General features: G+C 33.8%; 1 protein-coding gene across 1 annotated transcript; it reads right to left on the bottom strand.

Moving 5' to 3' along the window:
- Nucleotides 1-300: 300 nt before the first annotated feature.
- On the bottom strand, nucleotides 301-6215 carry LOC135319282 (uncharacterized). The gene is made up of 5 exons (XM_064478798.1): nucleotides 6116-6215; nucleotides 5190-5285; nucleotides 4234-4317; nucleotides 1657-1744; nucleotides 301-1417 (listed from the first exon to the last, which is right to left on the bottom strand). Exons 1-4 carry the CDS (start codon nucleotides 6195-6197, stop codon nucleotides 1668-1670), a joined length of 339 nt encoding a protein of 112 aa, XP_064334868.1. The 5' UTR covers nucleotides 6198-6215; the 3' UTR covers nucleotides 301-1417; nucleotides 1657-1667.
- Nucleotides 6216-18585: the final 12370 nt, after the last annotated feature.

Here is an 18585-nt window from a genome sequence, read left to right on the forward strand (position 1 = left end):
TTTAGAACATTCACAGATATTATTTCTTCCACTATAGGTTATGGGTAAAGCGTGATTTACGAAAGCACATTTTGAGGTAATAGATCACTGTGAGACATCACCTCGGCAAACTCATTATTCATTTTTATATACAGTGCTTATCTGCTTTTCCTGAAAGAGTTCACTGATGATCTGTATTTACAAGTTTGGTTTGAAGCATAGTGTGTAGATGAGATGGGAGCAACGAAGCTCGGGAAGGCTTTTAGGTGTGCTTGTTGAAAATTGTTCAGAGTGGAGTCCAGCCTTAGTAGGGAAGGATGCTGTAATTATGAAGAGTGTCTTCCAAGATCGTCATATAGAAATTACCAACATATGTGCCATCAATTTACCATTACTGATATGGACTGAAGTCTTTATTAAAGGAAATAACAGACCTTGTATGCAATGGGGAAAAAAGAAACAACATAGAGGCAACAGTCACATAATGGATGAGAACTAAGATATAAAGGAGACCTATATTCTTTAAACTTGCTGGAGTCTACTAAAGGGAAAAAAAATCACTTCTATTAATGTCTTTATTTTTTCATCATTCAGAGGATAGTATAGAAATAGTCATTCTTTATGAAAAGCTATTATAATATTTTATTCTTGAAAGTTCTTTTTCTCATTTGTTCCTCTCTGAAAGATATATCCAGATGCAAATCTGCAGTCCTGACTATTTCTAAAGAAGCAATATTCTTGTAACGTGATTGGATGTGATTTTTTAATCCAGCATAGTGGTTACATGCATGCCCTCTAGCGTGAAACTATCTTGGCTTAAATCATGTTTCTATTTCTTACTAGTTACACAACTTTGGAAAATGTTCGCATCCTCTCTGGGCCTCAGTTTCTTTATTAATATGACAACAATCATACTAGTGCTGTCTCATAGGAGTACTGGGGCAGTATATGCCTTATGATACACTAAAGCAGTATCGTGAATATTAGAATCAATCAATAAATGTTAGGTATTTTTAAAGTGCCAGTTGAGACTGAGTACCCTTTAGTTTGTATGTTCTTTATGGTCCCCCCCCCCCATTTTTTTACCAAGGTCTGAAATTTTAATATATTAGCATTTACTTCTATATGCAAATATATTTACAATTTAAAAATCACATAATCATTTAAGCTCATATTTTGGGTTTGATTAAAAGATCTCCAATTATTATAATATGTTGAGTTTAGCACACTTGAGTAAGCACAAAATGTTAAATCGTCTCTGTAATTATTTTCTGTATAGGAAAACATAGGAAGGAATTTATTGCCACATGTTTCCAATTCTTCCTTGCTATTTGTCTTGATAAGACTGGAACTCATTGCTTCAGAACAGTTTCCTTGCTGCCAAGATTTTATTTCCAGCAGAAATAGAATATCTGTTTTCTTCAGAGAAGGACGTTACCTTGACAAACAAAAAGTGCATACATGAAGATAACTTCATCACCCATAGTAGCTCTGTGTATTATAATTTTTGTATTTTTTTCAATTATCCTCCCTAACCTCAAGTCCATGATATATGAGAATTTTGCTAAGTGCACTATAATTACTAACTTTGATCTTATATGTATTAATTGTATATATACATCTATATTTAAACAGTTTACATTGATGTCAAGATTTTCATTGCAATCCAGTACATACCTTCTGCTTTGCTATATTATTTTGCAATGTGCAGTGATATTTTGGTGCTTGGATTCCTCTGTATTCAGAATCTCTTCTAGACAGAAAACTGAAATTTATAAAATTTGCAAAAGAAAATTTATTTTAAGACATCACTTGTGAACATTTGAGAATGCAAATCAAACAGAAATTTAAAAAATTGAAAGTAATTTGTCCATTTTTAAATTATTAACTACAGAATATATTGGAAATGATCATTTGCAAATAACTGAAATTAAAGTATGAACTTGTTACTTATGACAGATATTTATGAGGTAATGACTGGTGTTTTAATAATTGCAAGTCTCCACATCTGACTTATGCAGTTAGTAAATCTGGACAGTCAGGACATAATGAACAAAGCTATCTTCGAAGCAAAGAGATTTGACATAGCACACATCCAAATTGTCACGAAGTACTATTTATTCTATCACTACAATGCTTCATATACCCGTTCCCTTCTTCACAGTACCATAACTTTTCCTTGTTAAGAGTTTCGTTATTTTTATGTGGAACTTTTATAAGATTCTACTAACTCTTTGCCACTAGTTCTCGCTTTCCACTGTTTTCCTCAATGTTCCAGTAGAGTTAACGCCTTACAAACCATGTTAAGGATTTTTAAAAATTATATTGAATTTAGAGTATTAAGAAACTAAGTGAAGGCATGGTGAGTTTATAAAATTTACATTTTGAAGAGATTACTGTGGAAATTGATTAGAGGCGTAGACTAAGATATATAGATATATAGAGAGTTGGGTTGGGTTGGAAGAGCAGCAGTGCAAGGGTAGAGAAGTGCACTAACTCACTAAACTGGCATAAGCAGAGACAGATAACACAGACAATTCCTGGGTTCATCTCCTTAGACATCAGCTGCCAAGAAAGACAAAAGTATTAAAGAATCTGATGTTTTTCTTGATGCTGGTAAGGATCAGGGCTGGGAAGACAGTCTGTTTAGAAACATTGTGGCTAGGTGTTTTTCAAGATATTGAAGAAGTGTCAGGTGAGAGGCTTAAAATGTGGACCTGGATATTGGACATTAGCCCTTGGTGGTATATAACGAAACTCTGTTTATTTTGTATCCACCTTCGTTACTGAAGTGTTTTCATTACCATTGCTTTATTTTTCAGTAGGTTTTCTTGGAATATCTGGGTCAGAAAGTATATCATCTACATATAATTTCAGTATTTAATTTTAAATATTTGTACCTAAAAAAGTTTTCCTGAATTATTGATTTTTTCTTGCCCAAGACATCCAAAGAAATGTTGAATTGAAGTAATTATATCAGTCATCCTCGTCCTCATGAATCTGTTGAAAATGATTTCAATTTTTTATTCTGAAAGATGATATTTGGTGAAAGTTCTTACAAATACCCTTAATCAAATTCAGTATGTTTCCTTCTGCTCGTAGTTATTTCTTTTCTCCTATATATTGACAAATCTCCTGGTAAATAAATGCACAAACCCATGCCTGATTTTAACCAAAATTTGGTAGTATTATTTCAGTACAATACTGTATTCTGCTAACTCTTTTATGTAGGATTTTTACCTCTATGTTTGTAAGGGACATCGTCCTAAAATATTTTCCTATGTATGAAAATAATTTGGAATAATTCTATGCTTACCTCATGAATTTGGGTAGGAATCTTCCATATTGTGCTAGCTACTAAACAGCTTGTCTAGGAGTCATTTTTTGTTTAAGGTATTTTCAAGTTCACTCTTAAAAATTGTCATCTTTGTGTATCCAAATAGATACCTACTTTATTTATTTACCTGTAGAATATAGTTATATTTATTCAATTTTTCTACATCGTCTTGAGTCTCTTTAGCATCGTATATATCTTTGTAGGAAATCATACATTTAAACAAGATTTTTATTATTAAAAATTATATATTATGCTATATTCTAGTTGATTTAGATCTACTTATGCCTTTTGAATAAATTTATCCTTCATGTGTTTTGGGCAGTTGTTTTCTCTGCTTTGTAAATACAAATGATCTTACTTTCTATATTTGAAGAAATTTTCACACTTCTGGTTTTCTAATAGTACTATTTTATGACTTTATTCTTTTAAAAGCTATATCTATTTTATAATATTAAGACATTGAGTTCATAGGCTCAGTCCAATATCATGATAACTTTTTTATTTTATGATGAGTCCCTGTTCACCATCATTTATTTCTTCTTTAGATTCTTTCTTTCAAATTACCTGACTTGTTATCCTTACAATTAATTTTTAATTGCCCAACCAATAAATTCTATAAATATTTTCAAATTTTATTGCATCTCATGTCAATAACAATATAGTAAGATACAGAACGCTGCTGTCATTTTTCATTTTCATCAGAACACAGCTATCCACTGGCATCTTTGATAAGATCACCTGGGTCTATGCTACTGTTGATAATTCAAAAACTGAACTGATGAAATTACCTTATGTAATTAAAATAACAAACGAGAAAAACAACTTGAGGAAAGCCTTAGGATGAATTTTAAATGCTTAAAAAAATCATAGTCTAGTAACTTTAAGCAAATTAATGAAAAACTCTGAAAAATTCTTACCTTTGGCTGTCATCATTGCAGCGACTACCAGAGCGATTAAATAAAGCAAGGCAAAGGCCACTGCAGCGAGGCACCACAGAGACTCTGCCCAAAGAGAGACGCAAGCTATTATGATGATCAATGGAAACAGGTAAAGAGTTAGGATTAGAAGGAATTTTGGTTAGGAATATTCATAATTAAACTTGGACTGACATCTCAGCTCATGGGAGTACCACATGTCATATACCTCAGCCTGCGAGGAAGACTCTAAAAATTATTTTGAAGATTTGGGAATAGCCAGGGGACATATGAATAGTTTTATGTAGGAATGTTGTTGAACTAACAAGTTGTTCTGTTAAAGGAATTTTGTGATTACAAAAGAGCACTTCAAAAATCTTACTTAGGAATTTAATTCATCACCCTGCTGCAATTAAAAAACAAAATTCTCCCATCTTTGCAGCAGAAGTAGAATAAGAATAAAACACCTACTTTAGCTGTTGGCCCTGACAGATATTCTGTCACAATTTTGGTATGTCATTTATTCTGACATACTTCACAAGCTCCGTTTTGTTTTTAGAAATACTGTAGCCTTAAAAGAGCGGTTACTTTTTGCAAAGCTAAAATATCAGATCAGAAAAGTGTAGATGAAACATCCTTTATTCTGTGGCTGTGGTACCTCACTTTAAGCCATTGTTCATTATTCAAATGAAATGGTCAGTGATGCACTGTTCATTCTCATTTGCTCTATTTTTTTTTAACATTTTTTTATTGAGTAATAGTCATTTTACAATGTTGTGTCAAATTTGCTCTTAACACAGCACGTTAGGTCGCTATGACCAGTTTAAAAGTGTTGGTACGAAAGATGAAATCCAGTTCAGAGGTTAGTCCATGAATATTTGTTTTCCTGACTAGTTCATTAAAATATTAAAGCAAAAAAGGGAATGTGGAGTTTTAAATGTTGTTTTTTTTTTTTTTACCGTTTTTCTTTTTCTTTTTCTTTTTCTTTTTCTCCTGAATATTTGAAGAACCATGAACTCTGACTTCTGAGTATGTTATGCTTTCGTCACAAAACTCTAGAAAATATATTAGAAAATTTCATGCAATAATTATAATTTTATATATAGCCATATAAGCATCTATACATAGATTTATGGTAAATAAACATACAATTAAAAGCATGTTAGAAATCATAAACAAAAATTGTCCCCATTTTAGGCTTGTAATAAAGTCGTTTAATTGGCTCAATTAGGTAGTAGCTCTGTAAAATGTGGCAATTTTTTTCTGCTTTTTTAATCCTTAGTGTTTTCATCTATCAAATAGGAATAATAACAATATTTATTCATAGATATATTGTGGGGATTAAGTTAATGTGTATAAAGTCAATAGCATAGTGCTTGAAGCAATAAACATAAAATAAGTGTTATTATTGTAGAAGTAATAGTAGCCTGTAGAGTAGTAATTGTAGAAATATAATGGCTAATAACACCAGGAGTAACACTGGCTGCAGAAATAAGAGTAGACATTTAAAAATTAATTTAAATGCCTATAAATGTCCTTCCTATAGTTGAATTTAATCTTAATAAAAGAAACGTCTAATTCTTGCTAGGTAGATAAATTTTCTTAGCAACATATTGCATGGACTCCTTCAGTACAAGTGAAGCAGAACTCAGCCACAAAGTCAACATTTTTTCAAATAATGTTAAATCTAACTCTGCTGTAAATATTTACCTATCAAACAATGATTGTCTGAAACTTAAATCCCCTTCAGTTGGAAAATTTTAAATTCATTCACAAAGACAAAAGATTTTTAACTCTTCCTCTAAACGTATCTAGCTATGAAGTTTGTTATTTATAATATTATTTTCTCTTAAATAAGGAGATTACTCAGCATTAGCAACAGTACCTGTATTTATTTCATGCAATTCCTCTGGCAAAGAATGACCATCAGTACAGAGGCTGGATGCTGCTGCTTTATCTGGTTCCATGGTTGAGTATAGATTGCATGATCAGATGAGTAGCAGAGGGTCAGAATGAAACAGGATCAAGGAAACAGATCTCTTCACATTGCAACATCAGACAGGATGTTTACTCTAAATTTAATATGTAAAGTACATTTTACACTGAAGAAAATAAAAGGCAATGTAATCCAACCCCTATAGATTAAATTTGTTATTCTTTTATGTATAATGGAACCCTTCTTTATTTCCAAAGATAACATTTTAAATTATATTAAGCGCAATGATTTCTTCTCTGCCTTATTTTTCAAAAACAATGAATAAACATTTTAATGTAAATAAATGCTATACTGTCTTTGAATAAAATGTAATACTGATTTTTAGAAATATCTTTTTTGTGGTTATAAATATTTGTATTTGTTATAAATGGTTCAAACAATATTAAAACGTATCCTAGAGAAAATGAAAATGACATACAACTCTGTCCCTCAATATAACCTCTGTTAAAATAATTATTCATAATTCTTAGTTTTCAAGTGGCCAACGGATGTTTCATTTAGAAAAGTAAAAAAAAACAATTTAACTATTGATAAATTAAGTAATGAGATAAATTGTAATGTATTCCTACAATAAAACTTACAGTCATTAAGTACTGATGACATTGTACTGAAGTATTGATATGAATATTTTTCCATGATATATGAAGTGGGGAAAGGGTATAAATTATTGCATAATGTGATTTTGTATTATATTTGGTAGAAAAAAATCTGTTGTTATACGTGTACTTACAGGATAATAATATGTGTCTAATCTGGCAATTTGAGATTGTAATGTAATAATATTTAACTAACTAACTTGGTATATTTTTATATTATGTATGTGGTTTTCCATTTTTGTGTTGCTGTTTTTAATGAATATGATTGATTTTTATCATTGAAAAGATTAAAGTGTACATATGTGAAATTTCATTCTCAGCCTAATGTGCGCTCTGAGATATACATACCACAGTGACCACAGAAGCCGCTGCCCTCACCTTTGATCAATAGAAATAAACTTCATAGCAAAAGAATTTAATTTGACTGGGAGACCATAAGTGTTCTTGGGTCTGATATTGTTTTGGAAGAGGGTAAACACAATGACTACTTATAGGCATTAATGATTTAAGTACACACGCTTTTTTTAATTGAAGTATAGTCAGTTACAACGTGTCAATTTCTGGTGTACAGTATAATGTCCCAGTCATGTGTGTGTGTGTATATATATATATATATATATATACACACATATATTTATTTTCATGTTCTTTTTATTAAAGATTATTACAAGATATTGAGTATGCTTCCCTGTGCTATATAGAAGAAATTTGTTTGTTATCTATTTTTATGTATAGTGATTAATATTTGCAAAGGGGAAGGGATAAATTCGGGAGTTTAAGTACACATGATTTAAATTCAAGTAAATGCAAAAATGATGGAAATAAAGTATAACATCAAACACTATAGAGGAAAACATAAATTGAGGAAAATAAATAAATCCAAAAGAAACTAAAAGGAAAGGGAAAAACCCAAGAATAGACAGGACAAATAGCACAAAATTATGATACTGACAAAAAAAAAAAATCAACAGTAAGTGTAGATGCTCTCAGTGATCTGGTGAAAAGATAAAAATTATCACATGGGTTTTTAAAAACATTTTAAATATTATATGTTACTTACAAAAGCCATATCTAATAGATAAGGATGCACAATTGTTACAAATAAAAGATGAAAACATATATAATGCAAATACTAACCAAATTAAAGCAGTTATAGCTCTTGATATCTGACAAAGTACACTCTAGTGCAAAATGTAGTATTTAAGGTGGGTTTCTTAATAATAATAAAATTTTCAATTCAACAGTGATCTTAATTTTCATATAACTTTTTAATATAACTTCAAACGTAGCAAGGATGAATGATATGCATATACAGAAGGGGCAGTAAACAAAACACATTCAAAGTCTTTTCTCTAGTGCTGCTTTTGGCGATATATCATTGTTCTTGGTCTTCTTCAGTTTTTGCTATAATGTGTTTTTTTGTGAACTTTTTTCTCTCTCTTTCATCCCAGTTAATTTTTTTTTGCTCTTTCTTTTCTTTAATTGAAGTATAGTCATTTACCCAATTAATGATAATTAGGCTTAATAAATCTGTGGGTTGTTGTCTCTTTATCAGTGGGTTGAAAATTCTTTGCTGTTAATTTTACAGAGAAAGCATATCTACCATTTTTCCTCTTCAGTCTTTCTGGAATGCTACCTTTAGGCATTTATCTAAGTTGCTTTATGTTTAATTTCTTTTTCATAATTTCTACTTTTTGTCTCTATATGCTATATTTTAAACAGTAGCTTCAGAAATGTCCTCCAATTCATTAATTTTCTCTTTGTGTCAAACTAGTTGATAAACCTATCCAATATTTTATCTGGTTTTATTAGAAATTCTATTTAATAGTTTTTCAAATCTACTTGGTCAATTTAAGAATTTCTTATCCTTTAAACACATTGTCCAATTTGTCCTTTCAACATGGTAAATATAGTTAATTTATATAATGTGTCTGATTATTGCAGTAATAGTTTTGTGAATATCTTCTCTTGTCATTTTTATTCCTTCTGGTTCTTTCTAAGGTGACTTGTTTACTTTTATGCTTAGCATTTTAATTTGTTTGTTTATGACTCTCAGCTTTTCAGCTTTGTCACTAATTTATTTGTGAGAACTTATTTAACCTGGAATGAAATAGTTGCTCTAGAGAATATTTACATTTTCTTTTGCTAAGTGACAAAGAAACACTAATTTTGGTCACATTTAACATAAAATCTTGTGGGAGTCATGTCATCAAGATGGCAACATATATCATTTCTGACTCTGGTCACCATCAAAGAAGACAGCTAGCAACTATCCATAGACAAGACACCACTGTGAAAATCCTAGAACACAAGAGTGAGGGAGAAGCACAAGATACAAGAGGCACCAGACTTGGAAAGCAAGAAGTAAAATTGTGTCTATTTGCAGAAGACATGAGTTTATATATAGAAAACCCTAAACTTCACCACAAACCTGTTAGAACTAATTAATGAATTTAGTAAAGTTGTAGGATACAAAACTGACATACAGGAATCAGTAGCATTCGTATACACTAACAACAAAAAAACTGACAAATAAATAAAAACAACAATCCTAGTTACAATAGCATCAAAAACAATAAAATAATTAGAAATAATTTTAATCAAAGAGGTGAAAACTCTTTACTCTGAAAACTATAAGGCATTGATGAAATAAATTGAAAAAGATACAAATAAATGAAAAGATAGCTCATGTTCATGGATGGGAAAAATTAATATTGTTAAATTGTCCTTACTACCCAAAGCCATACTTGCTGACTTGAAACTATATCCAAAAATTATAGTAATCACAACAGCATGATACTTGCATAAGAGCAGACATATAGACAAATGGAATAGAATTGAGAGACAAGAAGTACACCTTTGCATATATGACCATTTAATATTTGATAAGAGAGACAAGAATTCTCAATGGAGAAATGACAGACTTTTCAATAAACTGTGCTTGGAAAACTGGATATGCACATGCAAAAGAATGAAAGTAACCCCTTATCTTAACTATTCACAGATATTAAATGGGTTAAAAACTTAAATGTAAGACCTGAAATCATAAAACTCCTTCTTTAGATGAATCTTGAAAAAGATTTTTTTGACATAACTCCAAAAGCACAAGCAATAAGAGCAAAAATAAGTAAATGGAGTTACATCAAACCAAAAGCTTCTGCACAGCAAAAGAAATGATTAACAAAGTGAAAAACTAACTTACTGAATGGGAAAAAATATTTACAAAACACATTAATATGAGGTTGATATCCAAAATCTATAAGGAACTCATACAACTTAATAGCAAAAAAAAAAAAAAGAAAGGAACCACACACACAAATAATTCAATTTTCAATTAAATAATGGGCAAAGGTTCTGAATAGATATTTTCTCAAAGAAGATACTCAGATGGTCAACAGATACATGAAAATGTGCTCAACATCACTAATTATTAGGGAAATGCAAATCAAAACCACAGTGAGATATCACCTCACACCTGTCAGAATGGCTATAATCAAAAAGATGAAAGACAACAAATGGCAAGAATGTGGAGAAAAGGGACCCTGAGCATTGTTGTTGGAAATTTAAATTGGTACAGCCACTATGGGAAACATTATAGAGGTTCCTCAGAAAATTAAAAATAAAACTCCCACATGATTCAGAAATTCCACTTCTGGGTATATATCTGAAGTAAATAAAATCACTATCCAAATAAAATCACTAAAGAGATATCTACACTGCACCCCCATGTCCATTGCAGCATTATTTATAAATGCTAAGACATGAAACAACCTAAGTTTCCACTGATGAATGAATGGATAAAGAAAATGTGATACACACACACACACACACACACACACACACACACACACACACACACAGTGGAATACTATTCAGCCATAAAAAGGAAATAATGTCAATTGTGGTAACATGGATGCAACTTGAGGGCATTATGCTAAGTAATATAAATCAGAGTAAGGCAAATACTGTATGATCTCACTGATATGTAGAATCTAAAAAAACCCTAACTCATAGAAATAGAGATCAGATTTGTGGTTGCTAGAGGCAGGGTGAGGTGGATACAACAATTAGATTGTTTTTAAAACATGTTTTCGTTAAATGCACCAGGCTGAGAAATAAGTTAGGGGCATGAATCTTTTCCCACGTACTCAACATAATTATAATTCTTGATCCAGAGCTTAATATGCATACCACTTCTTTATCCATTCACTTGTCGATGGACACTTAGGCTGCTTCCATGTCTTGGCTGTTGTAAATAGTGCTGCTATGTACACTATGCATGTATCTTTTCAAATTAGTGGTTTTGTTTTTTTCTGGATATGTACCTAAGAGTGGAATTGCTGGATCATATGGTAGTTCTATTTTTAGGAACTTTTTTTTTTTTTTTGGAACTTTTTTTTGAGGAACTCCATACTGTTTTTCACGTTGGTTGCACCAATTTACATTCCCACCAACAGTGTACAAGGGTTCCCTTTTCTCCACATCCTTTCCAACACTTGATATTTGTAGATTTGTTGATGATGGCCATTCTGACAGGTGTGAGGTAATATATTATTGTTGTGTTAATTTGCATTTCTCTAACAATTAGCAATGTTGAGCATCTTTTCACGTGCCTGTTAGACATCTTTATGTTTTCTTTGGAAAAATATTTATTCAGTCTTCTGCCAATTTTTTTGATTGGGTGTTTTTTGATATTAAGTTGTATGAAGAATGAAACTCTGCCATTGGCAGCAATGTGAATGGATGTAAAGAGTATTATACTTAAATGAAGTAAGTCAGACAGAGAAAGACAAATACTGTATTACATCACTTACATGTGGAATCTTAAAAATAATACAAATGAACTTATTGACAAAACAGAAACAGACTCACAGATACAGAGAATGAACTAGTGGTTACCAAAGGGGAGAGGAAAGGGTTGGGGGCAGATTAGGGGTATGGGATTAAGAGATACAAACTACTCTGTATAAAATAGACAAGCAATAAGGATATACTGTATAGCACAGGGAGTTATAGCCATTCTCTTGTAACAACTTTCAATGGAATGTAACCTATAAAAATACTGAATCACTATGCTATACACTTGAAACTAATGTAATATTGCAAATCAACTATACTTCAAAAAATACAAAGAATAAATAAAATTGATTTGTTAAGGGCCAATTAGAATCCATGGAAGATTTGAGATCCTGATGTGAATCAACACCCAGCAGTTTGACTCCCTGCATCAGATTACATATACTCCCTGCAACCTGAATATACAAGGAGAGAAGATGGAATCTAGTTCAGCTGAATGCCATAGTTAATTAGGTGCAAAAAATGGAAAATGAGCAGTTAGTGGCAATGCAACCATTCATGAGACCCACCTTTGGTCTAGGTTTATGTGACTAAGTCATGGGAGTGGTGATGAATAAGGAGAAAATAAAAGCCACGAGATAAGTGCCTTAATGATACACAAGGAGAAATTCAGGGGAATGAAGAAAGGTAACAGAAAAGATAAATGTTGTCCTTATAGATTTTTAAAAAGGTATTTAATGTTCCAAAGGTGGAGTTGCTTCTGATCTTGTCTTCTGGACATGTTTCCATATATGATGATTTCATCTCTTCCATCTTTGTGGATTTCAATCAGTTTTCTTTTTTCAATGCAGTGATATTTGCCCTGGTTTGGTACAGCATAAAACCTTACCATTCCGGATATCTTTATAATTTGAAACTTCTTTGATAGCCATGTGGTAAGAGCAGAATTTGACAGTGAGAATCTGTCAACAGCACTTTGAATCCAGATTGCAAGGAATCCTGCCAAGTACTTCTTAGTCACAGCCCGGGTCCTTTAGCTTTAACAGAAATGTCTGACTATCAAAATATGCTTTACAAAATATTCAATTCTATGCTTTTAGGCTCCCATTTCTATGCCTACTCTTCTATTTCTTTCTTTTATAGTTAATGCAAATCTGAAGCATTTTGTGCCAAATTTGTAATACTAATGTAAGTAAATTTCTTTCTACCCATACTAATCAAATAAAAATAAAAATTAGAAAAAAGTGCATAAGTAAAATAATAAAAAAAAATAAAAAATTTCTTTCTACCCATACTCAAATCAAATAAAAATAAAAATTAGAAAAAAGTGCATAAGTAAAATAATACAAAACTCACATATCTGTATATAACAGTAGCAAATGCCTACTTATCTTGGGTTCCTGCATGTATAAAAATATGAATATTCAAATACTCAAAGCCCATTTAAAAATCAGCCTTCCTGTTTGGGGTGATACAACTTGGACTCAATAATAACAATGTGAGAAGGACACAAGACTCCCCTGTCCAATGGAAATGTTATGCTCAAGAGCATAGCCTGTTCCAGCAGTGTCATCTTTATCTGAAAAAGTGACACCTTCTCTTTGCAGAAAATTTACCCTAACTCCATCACCTGAATAACAGTGATGGCCTTGGTGGATCTCTTGAGTCATGGAGGTCCCCCAAATACTTAGGTCAGGATCTTTGATGCCTTGAATTCTGATACTGATGCAAATGTTTTAGCACAGCACCAGCTCTGCAGATCCAACAGCTGATGTGGTCATTACACTCAGTGTGCAGAACTCAAAGCCGTTCTCAGCTTCAGCCAATATTCCTCTGAATGAATCTGATGGTATTTTTTTTTTAATTGATTCATGAATGAATTGTTACCAGTGTCCTATCTTTGTGGTCTCGAGTTGTAAATCTATCCTGGCAGGCAGGTGAGACTCTTCTCATCTGGGCCAAAATCTGTAGGAAGAATACACAGCTACTGATTTAACTGTCTGTGTCTTTCATGTGGCTGTCCACATTCTCTCCTATTGCCGCCCGGAACCATCATCATACTGGACATGACAACACAGTGCCACCAGTGGCACAAAGTGGAGGACTCTGTTTCTGATTCAGAGGCAACCCTGCATACCAGACCTGTGACCCCTGCCCACGTCGATCCTGTTGTTTTCTGGTAGACGAGACCAAAATGCATAGAACATTGTCCCCACAACTCCCAGCAGATTAACTCCATCAGATCTTTGACCTCCTTTCGAAGTTATCAGCGGTACCTTACTGCTGTTAGCACTTTTCTAGATAATAATAGTGCTGCCATTCTGGACTGATTACCCAATTCTGCCCATACCAATTAGGTCTCGTAAAAATAATCTGTGTTAGGTTTTCAGCTTTCCAGACCATTTGCAGCCTGACCACTCAAAATGGCTAATATTTAAGGTATTTGCTGGATCTCCATGGTCTGTTTCATCCGCAGGTATCTGGTGTTTTTAAGCTTTGGTATGACCTCCTCAAAAGTACACAAAAGAATTGTCTGACCCTTCCTTTCTCACTTCTGTACGACATGTATTTAAGAACAATCCCTGAACTAGTGCTGACTTCATTCCTCTTTATTTTCTTACACTGTTACTTCCCTTGTGCATCCCATACAGGGTATCCCGTGAGTTTAAAAACCCTTACTAATATTTGCAAAATAATTCCTTAGTTTTAAATGATATTCTCCCTAAAACTGCCACTTAATTACAGAGTTTTTGCTAAGATTGCTAACAATGAATTGCTTCTTTCAATATGTTCTGTAAATCGTGACTGTTTTATTTGCTTATTATTTAGGTATTATTTTTATCATTGTCTAGCTGTTTCTCTAAAATGAATGCCTGAATGTGTTGTCTTTTTTTAAATTTTTTTTTTATTGAAGTGTGGTTGATTAACAATGTCAGTTTCAGGCTAGTTCAATGTTAGTTTCACTTTGTTAGCAAAGTGATTCAGTTATACATATACATAACATATATTTTTTATTTTCAGATTCCTTTTCATTATATGTTATTATAAGAAATTGAATACAGTTCCCTGTGCTATATAGTAGGTCCTTATTTTTTTAATCTATTTTATATACAGTAATGTGTGTCTGTTAATCCCCAACCCCTGATTTATCCCTCCCTGCCCTTTCCCCTTTGGTAACCATAGTTTGTTTTCTATGTCCATGAGTCTGTTTATGGTTTGTAAACAGAATTTGCATCATTTTTTTAAGATTCCACATATAAGTGATATCACATGATATTTGTCTTTCTCTGTCTGACTTACTTTTGAATGTGTTTTCTGAAAACTTTTTCACTCCATCACGTTTTATTTTTTAAGATGTTCAAAGATTTTAAAAATTCTGTTTTACATAAGTAAATAGAATGACAGGTTTTTATATATTCATGTCATTGCCCATTATTTCTGTTTACAAAATATGTTCCCTAAATACACCCCACTGAGAAGAAATCTCCAAGAAATACATGTTTAGAACATGACTATAACATTTACATAATCATATGTGTATTTGCACCAGTGATTTTTTTTCATCATGTGATTTCTCATCCTCATTACATCATGTTTTCCCAGCCTCTTGTTACATCATCTTGTTATATGTCTCTTCATTTCTCCCTACTTCCTCTTCCAAAGAAAAACTCTGTCATGATGCTGAAGTTTAAGTTGTTAGCTGTGATGATGCGTGTCCAGCTGACAACAGCACTAATGTGGCAGGTGAAGTGGCAGTGAGCCCCACATCCAAGTTTGTAAATCTCCGTTTTGATTCGCTTCTTTTTTTTAAAACTAAACCCGCTGCTTCTTGGCCACTTACCTAGATTTTTGCACAGATTTTCCTTTTATCATATTCTGCAGTAAAATCTTACTTTTCATCATCAATTTCATTCTCCATTCCCATAACCCCTCTTAGAATCTCCAAGAACCATTAGTAACACCAAGAGTGCTGTAGCTGCTTAACGCCTTTTCAAGGGCTAGCCACATTGTGGTTGGAAACATTCTGTCAGAAATGTGTGCAGAGAGTGAGTGTTAACACCTTTACATGCCTAGAGTGTATTGACCAGATGCATGACACCTAAACTAAAAATAAACACTGGATTAAGCCCAGAAGAAAATCCAGTATTCTTTCTGAAAAACAATGTAACATACCATATCAAAATGTAGATGGTTTATTTATTTTGTAATTATATAGCAAACATTTTTAGCAGCCAATATTCTAGAAAACTACCACAGAGCACTTTATCAGAACCTAGCTTTTATTTCTTTTTTTTAATTAATTTACAGTCATTTTACAACATTGTGTAAAATTCCAGTGTAGAGCACAATTTTTCAGCTATACATGACCATACATATATTCATTGTCACATTTTTTTTCTCTGTGAGCTACCATAAGATCTTGTGTATATTTCCCTGTGCTATAGAGTATAATCTTGTTTATCTATTCTACAATTTTGAAATCCCGTCTATCCCTTCCCACCCTCGGACCCCTTGGCAACCACAAGTTTGTATTCTATGTCTATGAGTCTATTTCTGTTTTGTATTTATGCTTTGTGTTTTTGTTTTTGTTTTTGTTTTTTTAGATTCCACATATGAGCGATCTCATATGGTATTTTTCTTTCTCTTTCTGGCTTACTTCACTTAGAATGACATTCTTCAGGAGCATCCATGTTGCTGCAAATGGCGTTATGTTGTTGGTTTTTATGGCTGAATAGTATTCCATTGTATAAATATACCACCTCTTCTTTATCCAGTCATCTGTTGATGGACATTTAGGCTGTTTCCACATCTTGGCTATTGTAAATCGTGCTGCTATGAACATTGGGGTGCAGGTGTCATCCTGAAGTAGGAGAACCCAGCTTTTATTTCTTAATGAATAAAATATATAGGTTTTTTTTAAGCTAGGCACGTCCTACACAACATTGGGTAGGGCAGCAGGATAATGATCACATTGTATTCCCCGGCTGAGTGTCAGAAGATGCCAAGAGTTCACAAGGACAGCTTCTAGGCATTGCCAGGGCCTGACCAATCAAGAAGGAAACTGGAGAATTAAATAAATTGTCTGTTTTCTCCTCTCATTTTCCGATCACCTGCCAGTGTCTCCCCATGGTTGAAACCAGCCAGAAACCAGAGGGCAAGGATGACTGAGTGATGCAATTGTTAAAGTTTAGCTTCCAGGGGCACAGAATGAAGCAAAAAAGCATGGAAATGGATGTGGAAGAGGTGTTATGAAAAAAACACATTAGAATTATAGCGTCTGGTCGCAGAGCTGTGAAAGCCACACCGGGACACCTTGTATGCCTGCGAGAGTGGGACAAACTAAGGCCAAGTGCATCTTGTGGGCTCAGAGGGGCCCACATGGGGCAGGGAGCAACCTGGGAGTGTCCTGGCTCCTGCATTAGGGAGGCAGAGGGAGATCTGAGTCTGGAAGAGAAGGCAATATCACTGTGGGAGCAGAAATTGGGGTGGTCCAGCCACAGGACAGAGGAACTCTGGTAGACATGAGAAGCTGGATGAGGCAAGAAACAGATGTGGCCCTGCGGAAACCTTCTTGTTAGCCCCATAAACGTCTTCTCAAACTTCTAGCCTCTGATGGGACACATACAGTATTTGGTTCGAGGCAAGAATCAAAACTAGACAACCAGACAGGTTAACTGCCTACAACAATAACCTATAATCTCTTCTAGTTTCAATCTTCCTGGTTTTATCTCGTATTCACATTGATTTGAGACTCAAGGACTCTGATGGTTGCATTGTCACTATTCTGCTCATCATATTTATAAAAATCTAAATATTTAATTCCTTTAACATTTATAATCTTTGTAAATCTTAGCATGAAATAATGAAAATAGTACATTCTACATACAGTTACAAACATCAAATAAAAATACACTTTAAGTTCACATATACCAATGAATTTAAAATATTGTGTCATTGCAGATTTTAAATTTCAGCTGTTGATCCTATGAAGGAACTTTTGACTTTTATTATCTATTGTAGGAAATATTGTAGATAATATGGAGTGATGTACATACATATTTATAAAGGGTGCTCAGAGAAGCAGTCATCCCCGAAGGAGGTGACATTCGAGAAAGGCCTGAGTGAAATGAAGGAGGGAAACTCTGAAATATTTGCAGGTGGAGCTGTGCAAACAGTGCAAAGGCTCTGAGATGCAAGCCTGCCTGGTTTGTTTGAGGAACAGCAAGAAGGCATCGTGACCGGAGCAGAGTCAATGAGGCAAAGAGGGATAGGAAATGAGCTTAGAGGACCAGTCAGGGAAGCAAGGATGTGGTGGATAGTTTGGACCTTATTTGAAGGAGACTGGGGAAATGGTGAGGGTCCAGGCAGGCAGACAAAGCCCATGCCAGGTCATTAAATGGAGGGTATTGAATAGAGGAAGGTATTTGCAAAACAGTCAGACAGCCTGAAAAGACAAACAGGAGAAGGAAGACAACCCAGAGATGAGCAAAACAGACAGCAGCACCATTCCTAGGGCTGGAGGAGCCGAGGGAGTTGGGGGGCTCCCCAGAGCCAGCTGTGGGAACTGGGACCACACTGAGTGGTGCCTGGTGGGAGCTGGGAAGGGGAGGCAGTCGCTGTTTGGCAGGAGTTGAATTCATCCAGTGTGTGTAGCCACAACAGCAGGAGATGTAGCCTGAAGCAGAGAGAGAAAAGCAAAAACACCAGGCATCTCGCCATTTCTCACCTTCCAAATGTCAAGCCAGTTGCTCCCGTTGACTGAACTGAACTGCAATCTGGTTGGCTGTGGAAACTGTGGGATGCAGTTTGCAGAAATCAGCACCTGAGACAGGAGCAGAGCAGGGGGAGGTGAGGAGGACAAAAAGGATAGTGACTGGCACAGGGTGGAAGAAACCAGGCCTACTAAGGACACAGGGGCACGGTATTTCGGAAGAGATGCTTCTCCGCAATCAGAAGTATGACTGG

The sequence above is a fragment of the Camelus dromedarius genome, chromosome 25 (genome assembly GCF_036321535.1).
Source record: "Camelus dromedarius isolate mCamDro1 chromosome 25, mCamDro1.pat, whole genome shotgun sequence".
Taxonomy (NCBI): domain Eukaryota; kingdom Metazoa; phylum Chordata; class Mammalia; order Artiodactyla; family Camelidae; genus Camelus; species Camelus dromedarius.